This window comes from Podarcis cretensis (genome assembly GCF_951804945.1).
Source record: "Podarcis cretensis genome assembly, chromosome: 12".
Lineage (NCBI taxonomy): Eukaryota > Metazoa > Chordata > Lepidosauria > Squamata > Lacertidae > Podarcis > Podarcis cretensis.
The window spans coordinates 21,877,086-21,902,074 of NC_137181.1; the positions used below are offsets into that span (position 1 = coordinate 21,877,086).

At 44.2% G+C, this 24,989-nt stretch overlaps 1 protein-coding gene across 3 annotated transcripts in view; it reads right to left on the reverse strand.

Moving 5' to 3' along the window:
* GAD2 (glutamate decarboxylase 2) overlaps positions 1 to 24,989 on the reverse strand; it is a 45,726-nt gene that overhangs the window by 14,552 nt on the left and 6,185 nt on the right. For all 3 annotated transcript variants that reach the window (XM_079948128.1, XM_079948127.1, XM_079948129.1), the window contains 5 exons: positions 6,713 to 6,803; positions 5,592 to 5,704; positions 3,610 to 3,725; positions 2,814 to 2,893; positions 2,031 to 2,085 (listed from right to left, as the gene is read on the reverse strand). In XM_079948128.1, coding sequence (XP_079804254.1) covers positions 2,031 to 2,085; positions 2,814 to 2,893; positions 3,610 to 3,725; positions 5,592 to 5,704; positions 6,713 to 6,803 — 455 coding nt within the window. The remainder of the gene's footprint in view (positions 1 to 2,030; positions 2,086 to 2,813; positions 2,894 to 3,609; positions 3,726 to 5,591; positions 5,705 to 6,712; positions 6,804 to 24,989) is intronic.

The following is a 24,989-nucleotide window of genomic DNA, read 5'->3' on the forward strand; positions in this document are numbered from 1 at the left end:
CGAAAAACGGAAAACCCTTTCGTCTAGCGGGTTTTTCGTCTTGTGAGGCATTCGTCTTGCGGGGCACCACTGTATAAGTTTTGGAGGAAGGCAAGGATCCCTGAAACTCCTGGGTGCCAAATCCTCCTTGTTATTCCTAGATTTAGTGAAAGTTAGAATTAATCAAGGTTTGATTAAACTGTGCCATATGCTGCTGGATGCACTTAATGCTAGCAAGCCAAGCCAGCCTGAGAGTGTGGGTCAGTGGAGGAACAAAGCTAATAATGGCCAAGTCATTAACTCACCAGGAAAGCCTTCAAGAGGGGGGAAACTATGCCAGACCAGGAGGGGTAGGGGCTCTTCTTCAGTGTGTGTTAGTGGACATAGACTAAAGGGATTAAAGGGTGTAGGGTTTTGGTTTGAAGGAGATAAGCCAGGGTCTGTTAACTGTGAGAAGGAAGAAGAAGGCGGGGGGTGGGGCAGGAACATTGTATAGGCTGGCTGTGATAGGCTGTAACAAAGAGACAGAGAGCATGACTGATTTTCTGTCTTTGAGACCCAAGACTGCTGCACCTATGGGAGAAGCAAGAGACCCTCTTGGGGCGTAATGCTATCCACACCTCCATCATAGACTCAGGTGGTATATGTGTGTGTAAATAAACCATATATCCTAAAGACACCACGGTCTCCGCTGTGCCTTATTCCCAAAAGGAAACACGAACCCTAGATAAGCACCCGAGATCCTTGGAATCACATGCACCGCTCAGCAGAGGTTGGGGCAGTGTGAAACAATATCATTAGGGCGAGGCATACCACAGACTCAACATCTAAGAAGCATGCCTGATTTATGCTGCCAAGCAAAGCTTAGATGTTATAAGAGACTGCCACTTGCACATCTTGGCTTCCTCTTCCTACACGGACTGGCAATAGCTCTCTAGAATTTCAGGCAGGGCTATTTACCCAGTCCTATCTAGAGATGCTGGAAGGGACTGAAGCTGACACCTTTTATTTATTTGTTTTATTTGCACACTGTCCTATAATACCCTTAGTAAATGGGCTTCTCCACACTGACCTTTCCTCCGCTCTTTCAAGGAACCATCCGAGCTTTAAAGCTATGTGTCTGACTGCACATTCTTCTTCTTCTTCTTTTGCTCCAGAGCATTCCCTGTGAAAACTTGCTCTTTAAATCTCAATCAGCGCAAAGGGCAATCTGCTTAAAACCCAACTGAGCGCTAAAGAGCGGGTTTTTGTAGGGAAAACTCTGGGGCAAAAAGCTCTACCAAAAAACCCCCCAAAACGCTCAGACATGCAGCTTTTAAGCCCAGATCTATGCCTGGCGAGAGTGGAGCAAAAGTTAAGTGTGGATAAGCCCAATGTTGTGACCCATTGACATTCTCTCTTCATCCTTTTACTGTAATTTGCTTATGTCATTGATGCTTCTGCCTGCAGGTGGCAGCAAACTGCTAAGGCGACAAAATGTGTCCAGATGTTTGGCTTTTGCATAAGGCTTTTCCTGGCAGGGAGTAAAAATGAGCATCTGGAAAGACTAGGTTTACTTTGCAATTCTGAACTCTGTTGAAGAAGTGGCTTACACTCTTCTGGCCTCAGCTGGGTGGTGTAAAAAACAGTTTGTTGAAAACCAGACAGTTCAAATTTTTAAAAACCGTTGAGAACAAATGTGGGACTTTCTACATGCAAAAATGCATGCTCTCCGACAATGGGCCTGCGCCTCCTACAATCACAGGGTCTAGACTAGAGGATAGAGAGAGCTCAAAAGAGTTGGGGTGACCCAACATTCTTGCACATGCACACTCAGTGAATCACTTTGTGATGCCCACGTTATTTCGGAATAGTCTATTTTTCGGACAGGTTTCTTTCAGTGCATTGGTCCAACTCATCATTAACTCATCTTTGTGTGCAGATTTATAAGGCAACTCAACTTTTAAAACAATGATTGAAATTCCATAGGCAATTCCCTTGCCTCACCCCCCAAAACGGTATGCTTTCCTATACACCTACAGATTACTGACTGTAGGTGGAAATCTACTTGCCTTTTGCTTTGCCTCAACAATTCTCCTTTCAAGATCAGATGGGATCATTTTGCCTCTGCAATAGAAAAGGGGGGGAAATAATCAAAATACCATGGCTTTGCTGTTAGCTCTTTCTGTCCGCTACTCAGGTTAGTTAACTTAGATAAGATGGTGATTTATGAAAAGTTCTACGCAACATTTATAAACCTAACTAGCCACTTGGAAAGCGACTCATTCCACTCTCCATCACCTGCCTCCCTTAACTAAATTTGAGTCAGTTGAAGAGGTTTGCAAACAGGTCCTGTTTCTTAGTACGGTACTATTAATAATAATGTATACTTTTGTTTTGTTTTTTTGCAAATCTGAATGTTTATGTGAATCTCAACTTATCCATAGTGAAGTGGGTGGAAAACACCAAATGACTGAATGCAGAGTTATGGTTTTTTAGTACATTTGATGTACTCAAGGGCCCTTCCTCCTGAACTCACAGTTCACTAACTAATGTCCACATGGTGCTTGACAGACCTTCTGCAATCCAAAAATGTATTGTGCAGGTCACAAAATATATAACTCTGCTGGTACAGCCCTGGGGCCATGAGCTTGGCTCAACAAACCTGCTATAAACCACTTTTTGAACTCTCTGAAACATGCCCAGCATGTATGTGGCAGAGCTTCCTTAGCCCAACACAGGACAAGGCTATATTATATGAACAGGCCATTTGATTTTTTTTAAAAAAAATATCATTCTTTCTGCTGCTTTCAAAGAATGGCTATTCCTGCTGTCATTCATAAGGCTGTGCTTACCTGTCATCACACCTGATCAAAATCACACTGTCAGTACCAATTCCTAAGGCTGCTGCTCCTTTCTTCACAGAAAAATGACTCTGAAAAAGCACATGGGTTATTTTTGCAATGTTTACAGCAGCTTCGCTTCTTCAGCTGTAAAAGAATCATGAAGCAGCACCTAGGGGAACAATCCAGTAAGCAGTTATTCCTGTGCAAATGAGGCTCTGTTTGCAAGCCCTGGTGAAATGAATGGGAAGTTCTGCATGGAGACCTTAAACATCTATAGCTTGACTGTTCAGTGATTAGGTGTTTAGTCAACCACCGAATGCAATTTAATAAGGGCTGACAGAACGTATGTGGAAGAGCTTTGAACTCTGAAGTGCTGGTGTTGCTAAATGATCTCAGATGGCTGCCTTTTTCTTGGACACCACAGGAGTTACATTAGTCTAGTCTTCCCCAACTTGGTGTCTTTCAGATGTTTTGAACTACAGCAACAGTTCCAGCCAGTGTGTTCAGCATGGACAGTGCCATGTTAGGGGAGGCTGCATGAGATGGACATAAATGGAAGCTACAAGAGGTCACTGCGAGATTCGACAGCTTCATAAAAACACACCTTCCCAACATGACCGACACAGCACATTTCAGAAGGAGGGGAGTCATAGCTCATAATTCATTTGTATGCAAAAAATAAACAGAGGACTCTCATGTTACAGTAAGAAAACGACTATGCCTTAACCCAAAGGGCGTTTGAAGGAGCCTGGTTTAATCAGCAAAGAAGTGAAGCTAGCAAAAGGTTGAAAGAGAAAACACCTACATGCTCCGATGTGAAGGCAACCAGTCTTGGAATAGCTGCCATTCCTTTCTCTTTAACTTCCGGGAACATCTTGAAACGTGCAATCAACATAGCATACATGTTAGATATGGCACCACCTGGAGTCCACAGTAATACATCGTTACTTCCTCTATTCATAATGGCACAAAAGCTTTAAGCACAAACTGTACTGGTCATGCAACTTTTTCAAAACAAGAGACATTTCTCATATAGAGGGCCTGGCTTGATCTTAGGTAAGGGATCCCGTTGCTCCATTTCCCACCCACCACAGAGAAAACACACTGAGCATGTCCTTGAGTCCACCTACAATAGATTGGACCTTGGGCTGCACTCTAGAACAGGGCTGGGGAAAAGTGAAAAGTAGCCCTCCAGACCACTCTGTCTGGCCCTTGGGACTCTCCCCAGGCCATGTGTTCCTGAACTGAGATTATAGATAAAAAGGTAAAGGTAAAGGACCCCTGGGTGGTTAAGTCCAGTCAAAGGCAACTATGGGGTGCGACGCTCATCTCACTTTCAGGTCAAGGGAGCTGGTGTTTGTCCACAGACAGCTTTCCGGGTCATGTGGCCAGCATGACTAAACTGCTTCTGGTGCAACAGAACACCGTGATAGAAACCAAAGCGCATGGAAACACTGTTTACCTTCCTGCCACAGCAGTACCTATTTATCTACTTGCACTGGTGTGCTTTTGAACAGCTAGGTTGGCAGGAGCTGGGACAGAGAAACGGGAGCTCACCCTGTTGTGGGGATTCGAACCACCGACTTTCTGATTGGCAAGCCCAAGAGGCTCAGTGGTTTAGACCACAGCGCCACCCGCATTTATTATGCCTATTGCTTCCCTAGACAGAGAATGGAGAGATGTGGTGTGTGCATGGAAACCTTTCATTATTGCATGGCTGGAATGTAGCCTACCATACTAAGGTAAGAGTTGCTTCTTTTCCTTGCCCAACACTGCCATGCAACCCTCAGGAAGTTGCCCATAAGGAAACATGGTCCTTGGACTTAGAAAGATTCCCCACCCTTGTTTTAGATACTTCCAAGTGCCTGTGGCTGCATATTTATTTTGGAAATACCCTGCTTGCCCAATGGCTCTACACACACTGGGTTTGATTCCAGCCTAATTAGCTGTACTTCTCCCATTGGAATGAATGGGGGGAAACTGTCCCATTGGGAAACTGATTTTCTCTGGTGAGGGACCAGATATTCCTTCCATGTCTGGACACCCCTTTCTTCTGGTCAAATGTCAAGTCCCATATGGCAGATAACTAACATGATTCCTTTGAGATGTTGTTGGAGTACAAGTCCCATCATCCCTGACCATCAGCCTCGCTGGTTGGCGCTTATGGGAGTTGGAGTCCAACAATATCTATATGCACACTGGCCGTCCCAACCTGCAGTGTTCACAGAGTGTAGGATTTCCCCCAGCAGTCTAGTTGGAGAAGGCCGCCCCAAACTATTTTGACAGGCTGCTTTTGCCTGAGAAGCAGTAAAGATTTTAATAACCAAACAAAAATTTACAGGGCAATTTGGATTTAAGGACAGGAGAGAGAGTACATTTTCCTTGATATTTGTGTTTCTATTCCTATTTACTAAAAGGCTCAAGAGAGCACCACTACCTCATTAGTAAATATTAAATAAAATAGCTGTAATTCCTTTCTTTCATTTCAGAACACTTCAGAAATATTTAATGTAACAGAAGAACCGGGCAAATGTCTCTTCTGATTAATTTCCCCCCGGACTGCCACTTTGGCTGTTTACAAAGCAGAAGGAAGTATTCAGCAGGGACAGATATTAATGTCTTTAATAATCATATCTCTGGACTGCCATAAATATGCATTTTTATGTACCCAGGAAAGGATACTCAGGATTATGAGTGAACGAGCGCCCTTCTGAATCTTGCAGACTGCAAAGTACATCATACATTACAGACATAAATAGGTTTTTTTTTTATAAAAAGATCACTCACCAGGTGAAAATATTCCATCACCGGCACCTCCTGGCCAACCAATGATTTCTCTCATTTTCCTTAAGGTGACATATTCCAAAAGTACAAACACTGGAGCAATTTCATAGGTGAACCTGAAACACAGCAATGCCCATATTTTATTGACCTGGTTAATATATGGACAGAATGATTTCACTACAGTCGTACCTCAGCCTATGAACAGCCCTGTTAACAAAAAATTCGGGCTACGCACTCCGCAAAACCAGAAGCAGGTGTTTCAGCTAGCGAACTTTGCCCTGGAAGATGAATGGAAGCTGACCGGTGGAAGGGCACCAGCGGCAGGAAGCCTCATTGGGGAAAGCACGCCTCGGTTTAAGAACATTTTTGGTGTAAGAACGGACTTCTGGAATGAATTAAGTTCGTAAACCGAGGTACCACTGTATAACAGAGCCTCCTTTAGTGGAGTGGGAAGTTTTAGTCCCACCTTTTAAAAACATGAATGTGTTTTAGATTTTTCTTTGCTTTGCTTTGTGCTGGTTTTTAATGCATGTGCTATTTATGTATTTGTTGTAAGTCACTTAAAAAGAAGTGACGAATAAGTTTAATTAACAACAACAGGCATTCCAAGACTGATACAAGTGTGAGATGTAAATAGAGGGCAGATTAAGGAACTGAAACCTACAAGTTACCAGTTCACACAATCCCAGAGGAAATAAAAAGATTTACCTATATCTAGTGAGGCTTAGTGATGTAGGAAATAAAGGTTTTGACTTGGCCTGGGGAAAACCATGTTCTAATTCTCACTCAGCAATGAAGCTCATGCAGTGACCTTGAGACAGACACTATCTCTTAGTCTAACCTACCTTACAAGGATGTTGTAAGGTTTAAAGGGGCAGGGAAGAGAAACAGCCTGTATGCTCATTGGCGGAGAAGCAGAATAATAATACATTTATTCATGTAAAACACAAAATAATTCTCTGTTGCATTTCTTGAAAGTTGCTAAGTTTTGAAACTGTAAGTTTTTTAAATGGAAAACAACATGACTGTAATGGTCAGACTAAATTTTTCAAAAGATATCTGGACTCAATACTAAGCTTAGACAGACCCCATAATTAAAAGCACCAGCAAATTCACATACTTACATATTAGTGTTGGCCGTAGAAGTTAGCCAGTCTGCAGCCAATCCGACCATATCCAGTCCAGTTGAAAGCTGATTGAAATATCTGGGATGTCCTGCATAGCATTGAAAAAGTGGATGGCATTTTTTGTTTCCAGTGAATCACGTTTTCTTAATCACTTTATTGAAACGTTAACCATATATTTTGCTGCACTGGAAAAGCGATCAAAGCATGAGACACAAATGCCACATTGCTGAACTTCTTGTCTACCTACATTTGCACCATATACCTGCCAGCGCATTGACCCATGTAATCCATCCAGCCTTCAATGTGCCACAAGCAGAAAGGAGACGTTTAAAGGGCAAATGGTCTGAGAGAACTGACTGGTTTTGCCTGATGTCAAATTCTTAGACTTAAGCAGTGACTCAACCCCTGTAGCCATATAACTCTATCCAAAGAAAACCTGAGTACCAGACCTGACCTGAAGAGATCCTAACTGTTCCTGGACCAGGACCAAGCAGATGAGACTCCTATTGGCTGTAAGCAACCCTGCAGGCCTCCAGCCAGCAGAGGGCAGGGTTGAGACTAACAGATAGGGGAAAACACACTTTGTGGCTTCCTCTCAATCTCCCAAGCTCCACCCCCCCCTCTCTCTGCTGTAGAATGCAGCCCTGAGAAACTCAAGTCCGCCATGTAGGCTTAGGATCTGTAGACATCTTTGTAATAATAAAAAAGTGTTTGCCAATAAGACCTCTGTGTTTTATTTACTCTTTGAAGTAATGCTAGTTTGTGTGAATGAGACAGAATGGGTGGTGGTGGGACTGAACATCTCCAGCTTCCAAGCTTTTAAAATCTGCTATATGTGAACCGTTTAAAAAATCAAGAACTCAGTGACACGCTGATCATCTAAACTGCCAAGCACAAGCCCTCTGAGAAGTGACACACCATCTGCCCCAAGTCTTCACCTCCCGCCCTCAACAACCCTTGCTAAAGACACACCTAAGGAATCATCAGCATGACCTGTCTTACTCAATGTGGTGCATCCCGGTCAGGATGCTGCCTGCCCTTTAAAATTCACAGTCCTTAGAGAGGAGGCAGAACTTGGCACAAACAGCAAGCAAGACACCGGGCGCTTCCAGACAACCTGTTCATTGAGTATTCCACTGGATTTGTTTTTAGGGAGATTAGATGATGTTGGCTACAGTGGTACCTTGGTTTACATACATCTTGGTTTGCATATGTTTTGGATTGCAAACATGTCAAACCCGGAAGTGCATGTCCCGGTTTGCAACCTTTTTTTGGATTACAACCCCCTTTTTTTTTGGATTACAAACAAAATTTTTTGGGAGGCCCCATTGGCGAAAGCGCACTTTGGGTTACAACCTGTTTTGGTTTACAAACAGACCTCAGGAACGGATTATGGTTGTAAACCAAGGTACCACTATATTTAATGAGCATTAATTCTTTTTTTTTTTTTTAAATAATTTTTATTAACCAACCAATCAAATCAAATCAAATCACATCACATAAATTCCGAATTACAAAGCCGAATTTTAAATTTTTGTTGAGGGGACCCATATTTCAAGTTCCAAAGGGGGATTCCGATCATCTTCTTGCTACTGCGTTAATATCTAAATCAGTCCAAATAAAGTTCATAATTCTATCCAGTCTTAACTTGAAGTTTCCACATCTCATCTTGTTCGTATATTTTTTCTTTTTTTCTTTATAATCTCTTCTGATAATCTCCTTAAGCAGATAAACACCAATTATAATCCTGTGTGAATTTTTCCGTTCGTCCAATCCTCATATCGAGATGGTTTCCATATATCATCACTTTCATAAATAACATCGCTCTTTCCATCATTAATCTCAGGATCTGTCGTTCTTAAGTCCCTCTGAGGAGTCTCACCCACAATATAAAAACAGCTCTGTTTCTCCTCCCAGACTCAAGTCCTCCGACAGAGCTTGCCAACATGGCGACGGTATTTAATGAGCATTAATTCTGATTTTTTTGCAGGGAAGTTAAACAACATTATATCAAGACAAGTGGTGTCCCACACTTTCCAGTGGGCCTGTTGTGCAAGACCTCCCAACCAACTATAACTGTGTGACCTGAATTTGTTGATATGTGATTGCCTGTAGTCTGTGATTGCCTATTGCCAGGGCAACTTGACTGCTACCTGGGAGCTGTCCTTTGTACCTGTATTACCTCCTTGCTTGCCAGCATGTGGAAGAACGAGCTCCATCGGCCCTGACCCTGTGAGGCGTCATGGCCAAGGGAGCTTGTTTCTGGGTGGTGGGTCCCTTCACCCTCCGTGCCCCTGCAGTGCGCCCAGACCCCGGCACTCGCACATGCCCACCCTGGGCACTATGAGCTCATGTGACGCCCCTGAGGGCCTCCTCTCCCTTCTGGTAAAAGATGACTTCAAACAAGGACTGCCCTCTGTAAAACAGGATATGTAGCCGGCCTACTTTCCTTGTATTCCCCAGCATGCAAGTGTTCCTCCAAAATGCAAGGGGTATGTTCATGTATGTGCAGGCATACATACACACACAGCATTGGAAGGCCCTGCTCCATTCTATTTCCCTGTCACTATTTGAAAAATCATATGTAAGGAGGCAGCCAGAAAATGGCTGACCAGGTAGTGCTGGAAGAACGATATGCTAGTACAGAACTTGCGCTTGACAAATATCCCCTGACCTTCTGTGGAGTACAACTGTATTATTTCCCACACCATGCTGTTCTGTTGCACAAAGTGGGTCTCCCTTGGGCCTCAACATTAACGGGGAACATTAATTGGCCAATTAGGCTGGTCTTTTGTCAAAGTCACCTTGGAATGTTCTTTAACACACATGCAAACACAGGAGGCTAAAACTGGTTTGCTCAGGCACAGAGAGAGAGCGTGAAAAGAGAACTGAAAATGAGCAATCCAGGTCTTGGTAGGTAAGTGGCAGGTGGGGGAGAAGTAAACAGGCTGTGATGGCCTGGGATTTGGACTCGGAGGCTGAACCTGAGGAATCCCAGCCTGCACAGGATTCCCTGCCTCCAGAACCAGCTGAGCCGGGGCTGGCACATGAGCCTGAAGGGTCCTCACCTGTGCTGGATCCTTAAGTGCAGGCACCAGCTGAGTCTGTTCTGGCCCCTGAGGTGATGGAGGACCCACTGCCTGCAGGTGCTCCACTCTCAGTCCCATCAGAGGAAGCTGAGGTTGCCTCTGGGTCCGGTAACCCTCCAGCCTCTCCTGAGCTGCAGAGGCTCAGGGCAGAGAGGTGGAGGGAACTAAGTTCCCGCAGGAGGAGTGATCAGGCCAGGAGAGGCGAGTCACCTGTGGACCGGGGCTGCCCTATGCCTCGGGGTAGATAAAAGCCAGCCAGCCCCAGTCCCAGGTTGCGGAAGCAACATTGTTGGTAGCCAGTTCCTGCCTGAACCCTGTCCTGCTTTCCTGCCGGATCTCCTGACCTCACCTGACTCCCTGCACCCAGCTTCAGCTTTGACGGACTGCCTCCATCCTGCACCTTCGACCTCGGACTGGACTCGGACCTCGCCTCACGGTTAACCCACGGGACCAGCACACAGGCATTACAATGAAGTTGCAATGCCTGTGCTGTTATGAATAGGCAGGTTGCCACAAAGACCTTATGCCCTAATCCAGAGGAAGCTAGTGACCTAGCGGCAACCCCATGCATGTGTACTGTATAGCTAATGACATCCAATTAATATCTATGACACTTAAGCTAGACTAATCTTCTCTGTCTATGAGAAGAAACACCATGGTGCATCTGCAGCAGCACATCTGGGCATCTTCATCTGCCCCAGCTGCAACAAAACTTGTCTCTCCCATATCAGTCTCTACAGCCACAGCAGGCACTGCCTGCAATCTTCCAACAGCTTGACCTCACCTGCAAAGGCGCACTCCTCCATTGTCTCCCAAGACAGACAGATGCCAACCAAGTCTGTACTTCTTTCTCTTCCACTACAAAGAGCCCCTTTCAAGGCTGACCTTCATATCCTATTACTCAGGAAAGGGTGCATATTTGCAAAGCTATTCTCAGGGGTGGTGATCCTTGGGACTGGTAGGAAAGGAACCCGCACTATAGGTGGAGCCAGAGCCAGTGATGGGCGGAGCCAACTCTTTCCAGTTTTGTCCCCATCCACTTCTCTGCTAAGTTCTTCAAGGGGAAACACTGAGATGGAGGAGCAGGAAGTTGACAGGCAGGGCCAGCCTCTGGACTGCATGTAAGCAGGACGATGGGCAGGTGGGAGCTGGCTGAGGTTGGTAGGACAGTGGCCCACTAGCCCCAGTGCACCTGCCTCCATTGACTACTGCAGAGATCTGACATAAGCCAAGGTGAATGGTTTGGAGGTGTCTCTAGGTACTCTTGGCACACCGTGTAAAAAAAAAGAGTGCATACTGCCAGGAGCAAACCAGGGAGCACAACTGGGCTATGATCCTGCTCTACAAAATACTTATCCTGCTCTACGAAATACTTATCAAAATGTTTAATCTGGACCTGAGCAGAAAAATGGATTTCTGGAACCAGTTTTCTATCTAACCACAGCTCAAGAAAAGCTTGAAATGATAAACCGAGGTTTGCATTTCCTTCTCCTCTTTAAAGTCAACTTCACGGTGCCTTGTAGTAACAGCCCTTTGGAAGACCTTTGCTCACGTCTTCCGGTCGGCGCCAGCGCTTAATGGCGGTCCGAGCCTCGAGCTCCGAGGCAGGACTGCTTCGTTAGTTTGGGTCTTACCCGCTACGGCAAGCGGGGGACCCCTAAAATCACAGGCGCGGAGCCTGTGAACAAAGGAGATTCGGTGGGCACCTTTTGCGCCCCCCGGTACTGTGAGGGAGCCTTTTTAAAGGCTTCTGAGCGGCATCGGGGTAAGCGCGGTGCTGAGAGTCGTCACCCAGCTAGCGGAGTGAAGCCGCGTCGCCATGAGCGGAGAGCGCCGATTCCTTCCTGCAATTGGAATTTGACTACAGCACCCGTGAGTAAGATTGAAAAAGTAACGGGACATTAAAAAAGAAATTTGGCTGAAAACGGGAAAGGCAAAAATTAAGGAAGTCTGCCTCCCCGGAACTGCAGAAGAGATAAAGCAACGAAAATCAAGCTGCACTTAAAGGGAATCTTTTTAATTTTTTTAAGCTGTCAAACTGACATCGGACTTAAAACCTCCCCCCAGATTGGCAGGAGAAGGGGGGAAGGGATTGGAACGTTGTTAACCTGCTGGAAAATTAATGGAAAATTAAGATCTTCCATTGCCAAATCCCCCGGGGTCGGGCTGCCCAAATAAGACACCGGGACGTGGACTGTCAAACTTTGAGAAGTGGGGGTTTGTTTGCAACAAAGTTACCGGACCTTAGACGTACCCTGTTGCATTTTGGCCATATAGAAAATAGAGACATTACAATTTGGATATTGGAAACTTCTGGCTACTGTTATACTTCCTTGCCTCTTTGTTTTTTTCTATCTTTGCCATTTGGATACAATTGAATGCTCCCTCTAGAGGGTTCTATGTGAAACTGTTGCACTTGGAAAAGCAACAGTGGGATTTTCCACTTGGGAATCAACTCTGTGAAAACGACCTTGAGGATATGAGTGCCCCTACAGAAGAGACAGTAACAAGGCAGAAAGCAAAACAATCTCAGAAGAAAAGGGGCTCTATATCAGGAACTGTAGCCGTGCAGGAAAAAACACCAGCTTCTATGGATCCTATGACTCAGGCACTACTTAAAATAAATCAATCCCTGGAAGCATTGACAAAGCTATCGACAGAGAATTCTAAAAAATTAACAGAGTTGACAACAAGATTGGATGTGAATACAGCTAGTGTTAAATCTAACACAGATTCTATAAATAGATTAATACAGGAAAATTCAGAAACACGAAAGATTGCAGAAAGTGCAAAAACAACGGCTGAAGAGACAAGGGAAAAGTTTGGGCCCATTATTAAAAAAGTGAATGAGCATGATGCAGCCCTCTCCTTACTGGAACTTCAACGTAAAGAGAAGAACTTAAAATTTAGATTGGTGCCTGAAGGGGAAGGGGACAACCTTGTGAAATTTCTCACAGAGAACATTATAACTTTCTGGCAGGAGGAATGGGAGGAAGACGAGGAACTTGAGATAATATCAGCCTTTCGACTGGGTAGAAAGCAGGATAAAAAACCAAGGGACTGTCTAATTACACTGAGATCAAAAGAAGAAAGAGATAGAATATTGAATCTGCATTATCAAAAGGCATTGGTGATCCAAAATTGTCAGATACAGATTTTTAAGGACATTCCTAAATACATTTTAGAGGTGAGAACATATTACAAAAGCCTAGCAGACCTGCTGAAGAAAAACACTATACCATTCAGATGGGAGTTTCCACAAGGATTGTCCTTTAACTTCAAAGGAAGGAAGATTAAAATAAAAACAATTCAGGACAAAGAACAATTTTTGGAGAGGTACCTGGAGGATCTGCAGAAAGGAACCGTGGAGGAGAGGGAACCACCTGATATAGCAAACTTGTCATTTGGACTTTCACTACCAGCATCGGAGGAAGAGCAGAAGCTTGGAGCAGTTGGAGGAACAGCTACCTAAATACAAAATGTCTCTGCAACTCCTTAGTTGGAACTGTAACGGTTTGAACCTTCCTCGGAAAAGACGACAGGTTTTTCACATTTTGAAGAAAGAACAATTAGACATAATATGTTTGCAAGAAACCCATATTGCCAGGATACATAGGAAATTACTGATAAATAAGAGACTTGGTCAAGAATTTATCTCATCAGACAAAGTAAAGAAAAGAGGTGTGGTGATCTATGCAAAGGAAAAGTTGGCTCCAAAATTGATATTTAAAGATGAACAAGGAAGATACCTGGCAATTGAAATACAAATTCAAGGAGAAAAGATATTAATTGTGGGAGTTTATGCCCCAAATGAAGGGAAGGCCGAATTCTTTAGGAAGTTGCATGAGACATTAGTTGACTTTTTAGATTATAAAATCCTAATGATGGGAGACATGAATGGAGTTGTCTCAACAAACATGGATAAAGCACAGAGACAAGTGATTTCAAAAGAAGGGAGACTACCAAAGATCTTTTTCGAAATGACTGAAACAATGGACTTGATTGATATTTGGAGAATAAAGAACCCTCTAGAGAGAGAGGGAACTTTCTTCTCTGAAGCAAAAATGACATGGACAAGAATAGACCAAATCTGGATTTCTAGCAGTCTGGCGCCAAGAACAAAAAAAGTAGAAATATGCCCAAAAACGTGCTCCGACCATAATGCGGTGAAGATGGAGATGAAACTAACAACAACTGGATCCTTTAGATGGAGAATGAATGACACCCTATTTAAGGATGAAGAGATCCACAAGAAGGCCCTTAAAACATTAAAAGATTACTTTGAGATCAACAGGAAAACAGATGTGGAAAAAAGAATAATTTGGGACGCAAGCAAAGCCGTGATGCAAGGTTTCCTGATTCAACAAAATTCTATTAAGAGGAAGCAACAAAATGAGAAGAAGGAAAATTTTTTAGAAAAAATAAAAGAAGGAGAGAAGAAGTTGAGGTCTAAACCAAAATCCCATGAGATTTTGAGAGAAATAAAGTTCTATCAGATGCAGTACATGGAGCTTATGAACCAACAAATAGAATGGAAGATAAGGCAAATGAGACAAAGAACTTTTGAATCAGCGGATAAATGTGGGAAACTTCTGTCATGGCAATTGAAAAAAAGGCAGAAAATGAATACTGTAACAAGTTTAGAAATGGATGGAAAAATTATCCATAAACCCAATGAGATCAACAATTGTTTTCAAAGCTTTTTTAAGAAATTGTATGCACAAGGGCCAATCAACGAGCAAGAAATAGAAGAATTCATCAGAAAATACGGTTTACCAAAAATCTCAGAACAAAGTAAAAGGATTTTAAATGAGGAAATAACAGAACAAGAAATAGAGGGTGCCATTCAAAATATGAAATTGGGAAAATCACCAGGACCAGATGGCCTGACGGCCAAATACTACAAAATGTTGAAAGAATGGCTGATACAACCATTGAAGGAAGTTTGCAATGAAATTTTGAAGGGGAAAAAGGCACCTGAATCGTGGAAAGAGGCTTTCATCTCACTTATACCGAAAACAGAGACTGAGAAGAACCAGGTTAAAAACTACCGCCCTATATCTTTACTCAATGTGGATTACAAAATTTTTGCAGACATTTTGGCAAAAAGATTGAAAAGAGTTTTAGCAGAAGAGATTCATAAGGACCAAACAGGCTTTCTCCCAGGTAGACATATGTCAGACAATGTGAGAAACATTATAGATATTTTGGAGCTGCTGGACGTTGACATTAATAGGAAAGCAGTTTTGATCTTTGTGGATGCAGAGAAAGCCTTTGACAACATTTGTTGGACTTTTATGAAAAAGAATCTCCAAGGGATGGGGGTAGGCCAAGGTTTTGAAAACGGTATAGGTGCAATATATTCTCAACAAAAGGCCAAATTAATTGTAAATAATGTGGTAACAGAAGAAATACCTATAGAAAAAGGTACACGACAGGGTTGCCCAATATCCCCTTTGCTTTTTATATCAGTCCTGGAGGTATTGTTAAACATGATCAGAAAGGACCAGTTGGTTAAAGGAGTTCAGGTCGGAGTTAGACATTATAAATTAAGAGCATTCGCAGATGATCTAGTATTGACTTTGCAACAGCCAGACACTAGTACTAAAAGAGTATTAGAATTAATTGATATATTTGGTCGAGTAGCAGGTTTTAAATTGAATAGACAAAAAACGAAAGTGTTGGAAAAAAATTTAACAATGGAAGAAAGAGAGAGTTTTCAGAATGAAACAGGCTTGGAAATAACAAAAAGGGTAAAATACCTGGGGGTAAACTTAACATCCAAGAATGTGAACTTATTTAAGGACAATTATGAAAAATGTTGGTCAGAAGTTAAAAAGGATTTGGAAATATGGTCAAGGTTGAAACTTTCCTTGTTAGGCCGAATTGCTACTATTAAGATGAATGTATTGCCTAGAATGTTGTTTTTATTCCAGACGCTGCAGATTGTGGACAAGATGGAATGTTTCAAGAAGTGGCAGAAAGATATATCAAAATTTGTCTGGCAGGGCAAAAAGCCCAGAATTAAATTTAAGATTTTAACTGACGCAAAGGATAGAGGGGGGTTTGCCCTGCCGGACTTAAGACTTTATTATGAATCAGCAGCTTTCTGCTGGTTGAAACACTGGCTACTTCTTGAGAACACTGACATTTTGGACCTGGAAGGGTATGACAATAGTTTTGGTTGGCATGCATATTTATGGTATGACAAGGTAAAGGTGTATAAAAGCTTTAAAAACCATATTGTAAGGAAAGCATTGTATAAAGTTTGGATTAGATACAAAGATTTGTTGGAAAGTAAAACCCCTAGGTGGGTGTCACCAATGGAAGCTAGGGAAGTAAAAAAGCTTAATATGGATCCTAAATGGCCAAAATATCATGAGATTTTAGAATACGATGGTGAAAGGGTGAAACTTCAGAGTTATGAGAAATTAAAGCCTAAGGTCCGAGATTGGTTGCATTACCATCAAATAAATGAGACGTTTAAACAGGACAGGAAAATAGGATTTCAGAAAGAGAAGTCAAAACTAGAAACAGAACTGTTGGAATCCAATACTAAGAACTTATCAAAAATGTATAACTTGCTGCTAAAATGGAATACACAGGATGAAACGGTGAAATCAGCTATGATTAAATGGGCACAAGATATCGGTCATGATATTATGTTGGCTGACTGGGAACAGTTATGGACCACCGGTATTAAATTTACTGCATGTAATGCATTAAGAGAAAATATTATGAAAATGATCTACCGGTGGTACATGACCCCAGTCAAGCTTGCAAAAATTTATCATTTGCCTAATAATAAGTGTTGGAAATGCAATGAGATTGAAGGCACTTTCTACCACCTTTGGTGGACCTGCCCAAAGGTTAAAGCTTTCTGGGAAATGATTTATAATGAAATTAAGAAGGTCCTTAAGTGGACTTTTCCTAAGAAACCAGAGGCTTTCCTCTTGGGCATGGTGGGCCAAGTGGTGTCAAGGAAGGATAGGACTTTCTTTATGTATGCCACTACAGCAGCAAGAATTCTACTGGCAAAGTATTGGAAGACGCAAGAACTACCTACTCTGGAAGAATGGCAAACAAAGGTGATTGACTTTATGGGACTCGCCGAGATGACGGGCAGAATCCGGGACCAGGGGAAAGAGACAGTGGAAGAGGACTGGAAGAACTTCAAAATATATCTTAAAAATAATTGCAAAATTGAGGAATGTTAGGATGTCAGGGGGTAAGAAGTAAAGAATTGCAGCAGTAAACAAAAAAACTTAAGAAATTTTTATGAAAGGGAACTAAGCTAATGGACTTAAGGGTTGCTAAAGAATCATTAAACAAGGATGCAGGGATGGGGAGGTATGGGGAAGTCAAAGAAAGAAGGGTAAGAACCGATGAGTATGATGTGATACTGTTTTACATTGTTCTTTATTATATGTGTGGAAATTAATAAAAATTATTATAAAAAAAAAAAAAATGGAAGACCTTTGCTCACATGCCACATGTTGTCAATGAACGCTATATTTCAGAGGCGGAAGCAGGCCTATGAGCTGAGGAGCTTGCTGTGGCTGGTAATAACCTCTAATGATTACAAGCGACAGGGCAAAATGAGCAAATGGAACTCTCTGCTGACTGCTTTGCACTGTGAGTGAAGGGGCTGAGGATGGCATGCAGATTGCCCAGACACCAGAAAATACAGATCATTTCTCCCTTGTCAGAACACACAGTTATGAAGCCCTGAATCTCCTGGTAATTGTGATTTTAAAAACAAAAACAAAGAAACAACAACAAATAAACGTAATTCAAGTCAACATCTTTGCTGTGTCAGAATGATGCATGAGAAAATAGTGAGTGGCCTGATAAGTCCATTTACAGGGCTTCTCGTTGTTTCGATTTGCAGATCTTTTGCAGCCCTTTCGGAGAGGTTTTGAAACATAAAGGAAATGTTCCCGAAGCACAGTAGGGCCACGGAACACCTTTGCCTGGCTACATCCGAAATAAAGCCCTATCTAGGTTTCGATACCAGCAAAGAGAGAGAAAGATTAAGAGGCGCTTCAATAGCATTGGATGATTACGAAAGCAGGCCAGGAACACCTGTTCCAACCCAGGCAAAAAGAACATCGCTGCCTGCCTGCCTGTGAGGTGGGAGATACAGTGGAGCTATTAAGGAAAGGCATACAAAAAGCTAAGAGGGAAATTATCAGTCTCCAGCAGTCTTGTATCAGTCAGGCACACACCCCACACAAAGAATTCAGCCCTGTCCGTCATCATCCATGGTGCGGGCACACAAAGGCTCCGAAATCAGGTTGTGTGGGTGAAGCAAAAGGAGGGAAATTAGGGGTGGGGGAAGCATCAGCAAAACTCATTATTCTCTTATAAATGGAGTCTCTGCCTCACCCTTCTGAGGCAGCTACTTTCGCTTAAATGATGTTGACTGGATAGGAGCGCCTAGCAGCTGCAGAAGAGCACTGGTTCTGCTACTTGGCCTTTTTCATTGTTATGTTTTTAAATATAATAATAGCAATATGTCTCCTTGTTGACTACCAAGGAATTTTGCTTTATATTATTACAGTTATGTCCCAGCTTTTCTCCAATGAGCTCAAGGTGATGTGTTTATCCTTGTAGCAACCCCATGAGGCAGGTTAGGCTGAGAGGCAGTGACTGGCTCAAGGTCACCTGTGAGCATCATGATCGAGAGAGAGATTTGAACTCTCGTCTTCCAGGTCCTATTTTGACACACTAACCACTAAGCTGTACTGGTCCTTACGTTCAGGGTGGCCTAGATGGTTTGGCAACCACCCAATGACCCTGTGAGGAAGATTAGAGTGAGAGAGACCCAGTGGGTCTCCCTGGTCCCAGTCCGACAGGGTGTGCTCCTACATGACATGGAACCCAGGCCAGCTAGACATTTACTTGATATGCAGCCTGCACGTTTTTCCTTCGTTAATAACTATGCACAGGGAAGGTTGCACACACAGGAAGGTCAGGCTGACTTCTTCCCTTCCCAGCATGATGAAAGTCAAAATCCACTGTATCTGAATATCAGTTGTTGGGAATCAAAGGTAGCTAGAGAGCTGTTGTGCTCATGCCCTGATGGAGGGATTCCCCCAGGATTCTGACTGTCCACTGTGAGAACAGAGTGCCAGGCTAGATGACTCACTGGCCCGATCCCCCTGCAGATCCACCCATGGAGAGCCAGTGTGGTGTAGTGGTTAAGAGCAGTAGTCTCGTAATCTGGTGAACCGGGTTTGCGTCTCCGCTCCTCCACATGCAGCTGCTGGGTGGCCTTGGGCTAGTCACACTTCTCTGAAGTCTCTCAGCACCACTCACCTCACAGAGTGTTTGTTGTGGGGGAGGAAGGGAAAGAAGAATGTTAGTGGCTTTGAGACTCCTTCGAGTAGTGATAAAGTGGGATATCAAATCCAAACTCTTCTTCTTCTTCTGTCAGTGAGAACAGCAGGCAGCCGTTTAACAGAAGACCACAATAGAAACCATTGGCATAAACGTAGATAGAACTGTGCTGCAAGTGTATTTTCCAGTATGACCTATTTCAGAGGCAGTAATGAGGGCATGAGGAACACGTCATCTTCCAGATGCTGGACTACAGCTTCCATGATCTCTGAACCCCAGGCATGCTGGGAGCTGGGTCCAACAATATCTGGAGAGCCACAGTTTCCCCACACCTGCTATGGGCCCTCACTTGCCCTTATTTCACCTAGCTGACAATGACCCTGCAACAACACTGGAACAGCAGGAGATGGGAAATTAGTATCACTTTCACAGGCATTCTTTTTAGATTCCAGGTTAAAATCCAGTACCATGTTTGAGGACCATTACCTATATCTATCTATCTATCTATCTATCTATCTATCTATCATCTATCTATCTATCTATCTATCTATCTATCTATCTAATTTGTTGATTTTCATAGGAGGGAAATCTTTAGAAGAGTTCAAACATACAGGAAGAAGAAGACAACAGAATGGCAAAAGGTGGAAGTACAGTGGTACCTCGGGTTAAATACTTAATTCATTCCAGAGGTCCGTTCTTAACCTGAAACTGTTCTTAACCTGAAGCACCACTTTAGCTAATGGGGCCTCCTGCTGACGCCGCGCCGCCGGAGCACGATTTTGTTCTCATCCTGAAGCAAAGTTCTTAACCCGAGGTACTATTTCTGGGTTAGCAGAGTCTGTAACCTGAAGTGTATGTAACCTGAAGCGTATGTAACCCGAGGTACCACTGTACTGCAACAGAAGCCATAAAGCAGGAGAAAGAAAAAAACAGGATTATATGGGAGCAGCTCAGCAGTTTCCAACTCAAATGAACTCCAGGAGAGGCTATGATCTTACCATGGCTGAGAACCAGTGGCCCTCCATATGCTGTTGGGACTCCAACTCCCATCAACCCCGGTCAGCATGGTCAATGGCCAGTGGTCATGGGAGCTGCAGTCCAGCATTGTCTGGAAGACCACAAGTTCCCCATCCTTGATGTAGGGGGGAAGGGATAAAATCACCAGAACTGGCTATTCCTCATCCACTAAAACTGCCTTCCTGGAACAGGCCAAAGGACAACATAGTTCAGGCAACGTGCTCAGCAGAACCAGACGCAGCCACCATCCTCACAGCTTCGGATGGGGAATTTCATTGCTTGGAAAGCAGGAACCAGGCAGACTGACAAGGCCAGGCCTTCTCGAGCGGAATGTTTGGTTCGAATCCGGCATTGAATTTGCAGCTCGAAAGAACGATTTCAGAAAGCCAAGCTCACAGCGGCGCCCCCTGGCGGCGTGACGTTTATCTCCTGCTTTTGACATACACCGATTCCACGGATCAAGTCCACGCGTGCTTTACTCCGAAGCGAGTCCAATTTGCCAAGGACGTGCAGCGGGCCCGTTCACATGCGGTGCTAGGCCTTTGTTCTGGTTCTTGCTCGTCCCCCACTGCATCTGCCGCTTATGTTGCCGCTTTTCTCCCCCACCTTCCTTCCCTTTGACAGCAAAAGCCCGCAATACATGGTTTAAATCGGACTGATTGCTCTTTATAATGCATTTACTGTAGTACGAACTCTGCTCACAGCCATCCCCCGGCAAACCAGAGACAGACCCGGATGAAGAAGCCACTCTACTTCACACAACCTCTCTGGGCTTTTATAAATCGGGAGTAGCTGAATTTCCATGAACTACACATTCCGTCCTCCCTGCCTATTGGTCATATTGGCTAGGGCTGATGGGAGTTGGAGTCCAGCCGCGCATACACTCCTCTAAAATTCATCTGGTGAAGGGCATCGGGCGCAAACCCGGTTTTGTCCCCTAGCGAAACTGAAATGACAGTCCACGTGATTTCACTGGCCAATTACAGCCAAGCAGCCAATTCCTTTCCTAATCCAGTCTAGCATTTTGATTGGCATAATTTACCCCAAATGGCAGACGATATATATATCGTCTGCCATTTGCGGTAAATTATATATTTGGAGATATATATATATATATATGGATGGGGCGATTTACAATCGCTTCTTACACAATTGAGTCACGTCGCGTTTGTATTTCCTCCCCAAGTTTCGCATTCAGGGTTGCAAACAAAGCGCAGTACAAAACTGGCATGCCTTACCAGGGAGAAAACCCCATCGAACTCAGCTCACCTGACTTCCGATTAAACAAAGAAGAGCGCAACCGAAGGGCAAGAAGTAGGTTAAGTTTATGGGGCTTGTGGGACAACAAAGTAAATCTCTGAAATACATCTTGATCGAGTTAAATCCAGTTGAGACCAGCGGTGGGACGAATCCTATTGAAAACTCAGAGGGCCTTACTCCGGAGTAACTGAGCTGCCACAAGCCTCATTTCTCGAAAGCCAATCCCTCTGATATTGAATTTTCAGGCTCTTCATGCATCTGATGGAGCGGGTTGGAGCGCTTGGCAATGTGATCCTGCGCATAAATCTCATTGAATTCTATGGAGTTTCCTCCCAAGTCATTAGGCGCCAGGCAAAAACTTTCCTCTCATAACCAGGCTTTTGGTCTTTAATGATCCTTCCAGAAGCGGGTGGAGTCGAATCATAGATTAAGAGTCTCCTGCGCTACCGACTGAACCATGTTAGTATCGCAGGGGGTCGTATTTTCGAGTGTTTCTCTCGTTCTCTGCTACAGAATCGAACAAACCTTCTACGTGGCACATCGGAGAGATAGACCTGGTGCAATCCCCTCCCTGCTGCGCTCATTTAGGGGTCTTTTCGCTCTCTCTGAGCCAGCCACGTCGGTGCATCCCCTTGTGTGTGTTGTTGTTTAGTCGTGTCCGACTCTTCGTGACCCCATGGACCAGAGCACGCCAGGCACTCCTGTCTTCCACTGCCTGTCGCAGTTTGGTCAAACTCATGCTGGTAGCTTCGAGAACACTGTCCAACTATCTTGTCCTCTGTCATCCCCTTCTCCTTGTGCCCTCCATCTTTCCCAACATCAGGGTCTTTTCCAGGGAGTCTTCTCTTCTCATGAGGTGGCCAAAGTATTGGAGCCTCAGCTTCACGATCTGTCCTTCCAGTGAGCACTCAGGGCTGATTTCCTTCAGAATGGATACGTTTGATTTTCTTGCAGTCCATGGGACTCTCTCAAGAGTCTCCTCCAGCACCATAATTCAAAAGCATCAATTATTCGGCGATCAGTCTTCTTTATGGTCCAGCTCTCACTTCCATACATCACTATTGGGAAAACCATCGCTTTAACTATACGGACCTTTGTTGGCAAGGTGATGTCTCTGCTTTTTGAGATGTTGTGTGTACACTTACACATATGATCACAGTCCTTCCTCGATATAACAGACTCCTTGTACCTCTGCTAACGCACCTGTCCATCCTCCTCCTGGGATGGAGTCCTCCATTCCCACGTGCAGTGTCGCTCGGTGACTCACCACAAGCTGCTTGGCTCGCAGCAAGAAATGCGAAGAGTCCTGCAAGAAAGTGTCTCGCTGCCTTTTCCAGCCCTGGTTGCGAGCGTCCTACTTGGCTCATTTCTCTTCCTCGCCAGCTCCCTCCTCCCCCAAAACACGCGCGGGCGGGCCCGCCTGCCATATCCGCGCACCGCGATCCTCGGTATAACAGGTTCCTTCTGAAAAGGCTCCCGGGAGGCGCAAGCAGGCAGGTAGTGGCTGCCCGCCCGCTCCATCTTGCTCCAGGCGCTCTAATGAATAAGATCCCCTCCGGGACAGGCGATCGTTAGGAAACGCGTTGAGAAAGGGAAACGCGCAAATGGGATGTGACGATCGCCGCTCGGGTAACTGCTCTCATTTCGGAGCGTTTGGAGAGGCGCCAATCGTGGATCGTGACCCTTCAGAACCTACTCGCTTTATAACGCAGCCTTAAAGTACACTGGACATCCGACAGATCCAGTTGTGCGCATCAGATTCAATACCCAGTGGCAAAAGCCCCCCCCCCCCAGCCACTCCAAATTAATACATCTTTCTTTAGGCTCGGCTGTTAATACGCGCAACCGTGATTGCGATCCACAAAACGCTTAAACCAGAGTAGCCAGGTTGGCAGCCGTGGCATTAGAGAAACCCTGATGGGGAGAGAACAAAAGACCACCAACCCCAGCCCCACCCTCTCAATCGACGCAATCCTCAATCGCCCGTACGATCCCAGAGCGACTGACTACAAATGAGAGCTGCGCTTTCGTAGATACACTTGACCTCTTCCTGCTTGCGCACAACACAGAATCATTCGGAGTCACTGGGAAGACATTCAAACTGATTTCAACCGCGCTTCCTTCCAAGAAACTCGGCTCTATAGCCTTTCAGCCGTCGGATCCTTTACTTATTCCGAAGTGACTCTCCTTTCTTTCAAAGAAGACGCTTACAAAAGAATGTTCAGGGTTGTTTACTGGTGGTTTGGCCGATTTGTGGACAGAAATACAAATGTCATACGCAAAACAGAATTTGCTATTTGATTGCCGCAAATCTTGGGTCTGTTAATCTTGTTGACGTTTCCCCCTGTATTTTTAATATTCATGTTTACGCAGAACTAAGTGCTCCTGAGTTGAATGGAAAGGACTCCTTAGGGACCGTGTTTAGGATTTCAGCCGAAGTCAATAAACGAATCGGGTCCAAACAAACATGGCTCAGCCTCAGGGCCGTAAAGTTGACGGTTTTGAGCACTGAATGAACCGAAAGATGGTTCCTTCCTAAGAACACAGTCGCTCGAAATAAACACAAACTCACGGGTGCACTTTCTTTTCAACAAAACAATTAGGAAGGGGACACAAGCAAGAAGGACTACTAAAATCAAATTTAAAATATTTAAATCATTTTTTCCAAAACTGCTCCTAAGGAAAATCATCTATATATCTATATCTATATCTATATCTATATCTATATCTATATCTATATCTATATCTATATCTATATCTATATGAGGGAGATGGAATAGACACTGTATTAAAATGATTAAATTGGAGCTAGGTAATAATACCTATATATGTAGTGTGCGGGTCCTACATTTAATTTATACGCGGCTCGGTTTTTCAGTCACTTGACAACATAACACTCCTAATTGCTGGTTTTTAATCGGCCACGCTTCTCTCTAGGTATCCCGGGAAAGGGCGGACGCTCTGGTAGGAACCTCATTTGGAAGAATTTACACCCGTTGAAGGAATCGAAATAATATAAGGAGCGCGCGATGGAAATGATCGATAATGGCTAACAAATCATTTTGATTGGGAGGTTGTCATCCCCAAGACGTTGTGAGGCGCTTCTCCCGTTGCATCCTCCACACCCGGCGGGCGGGGGGAGAGCTCAGCTCCCGGTACATCCCCCTGGCAGTTAAATGATGTTCTGGACGTGCTCCGATTATCTGCTCGCGTTTCTTTGGGAACATCGGTCAGAATGGGCAGACGAGACTCTGCTGGCTTCGCTGCTTTCACTGCTTTCGCCAATGTCCCATCGCCTTTAATGTCACTTTCCTTGGGGGGGGGGGGTCGCGAGATCCCGACTCCGTAAAAGCCGCGCCCTGTCGCATCCTGCCTCTTGGATTGCGCGGCGTTTTGACTACACACGCGCACTATTTACGCTTTCTCCCTCTCTATACCCACGCCTTATACGTATATGTGTGTATGTGTGCGCGTGTGTGGCCGACACTAGAAAACCCACCCCCATGTCTGTATCGCCTAACCCTTTAATTTCCAATGTGTTTACAGCGATGCCTATAAATGCACGC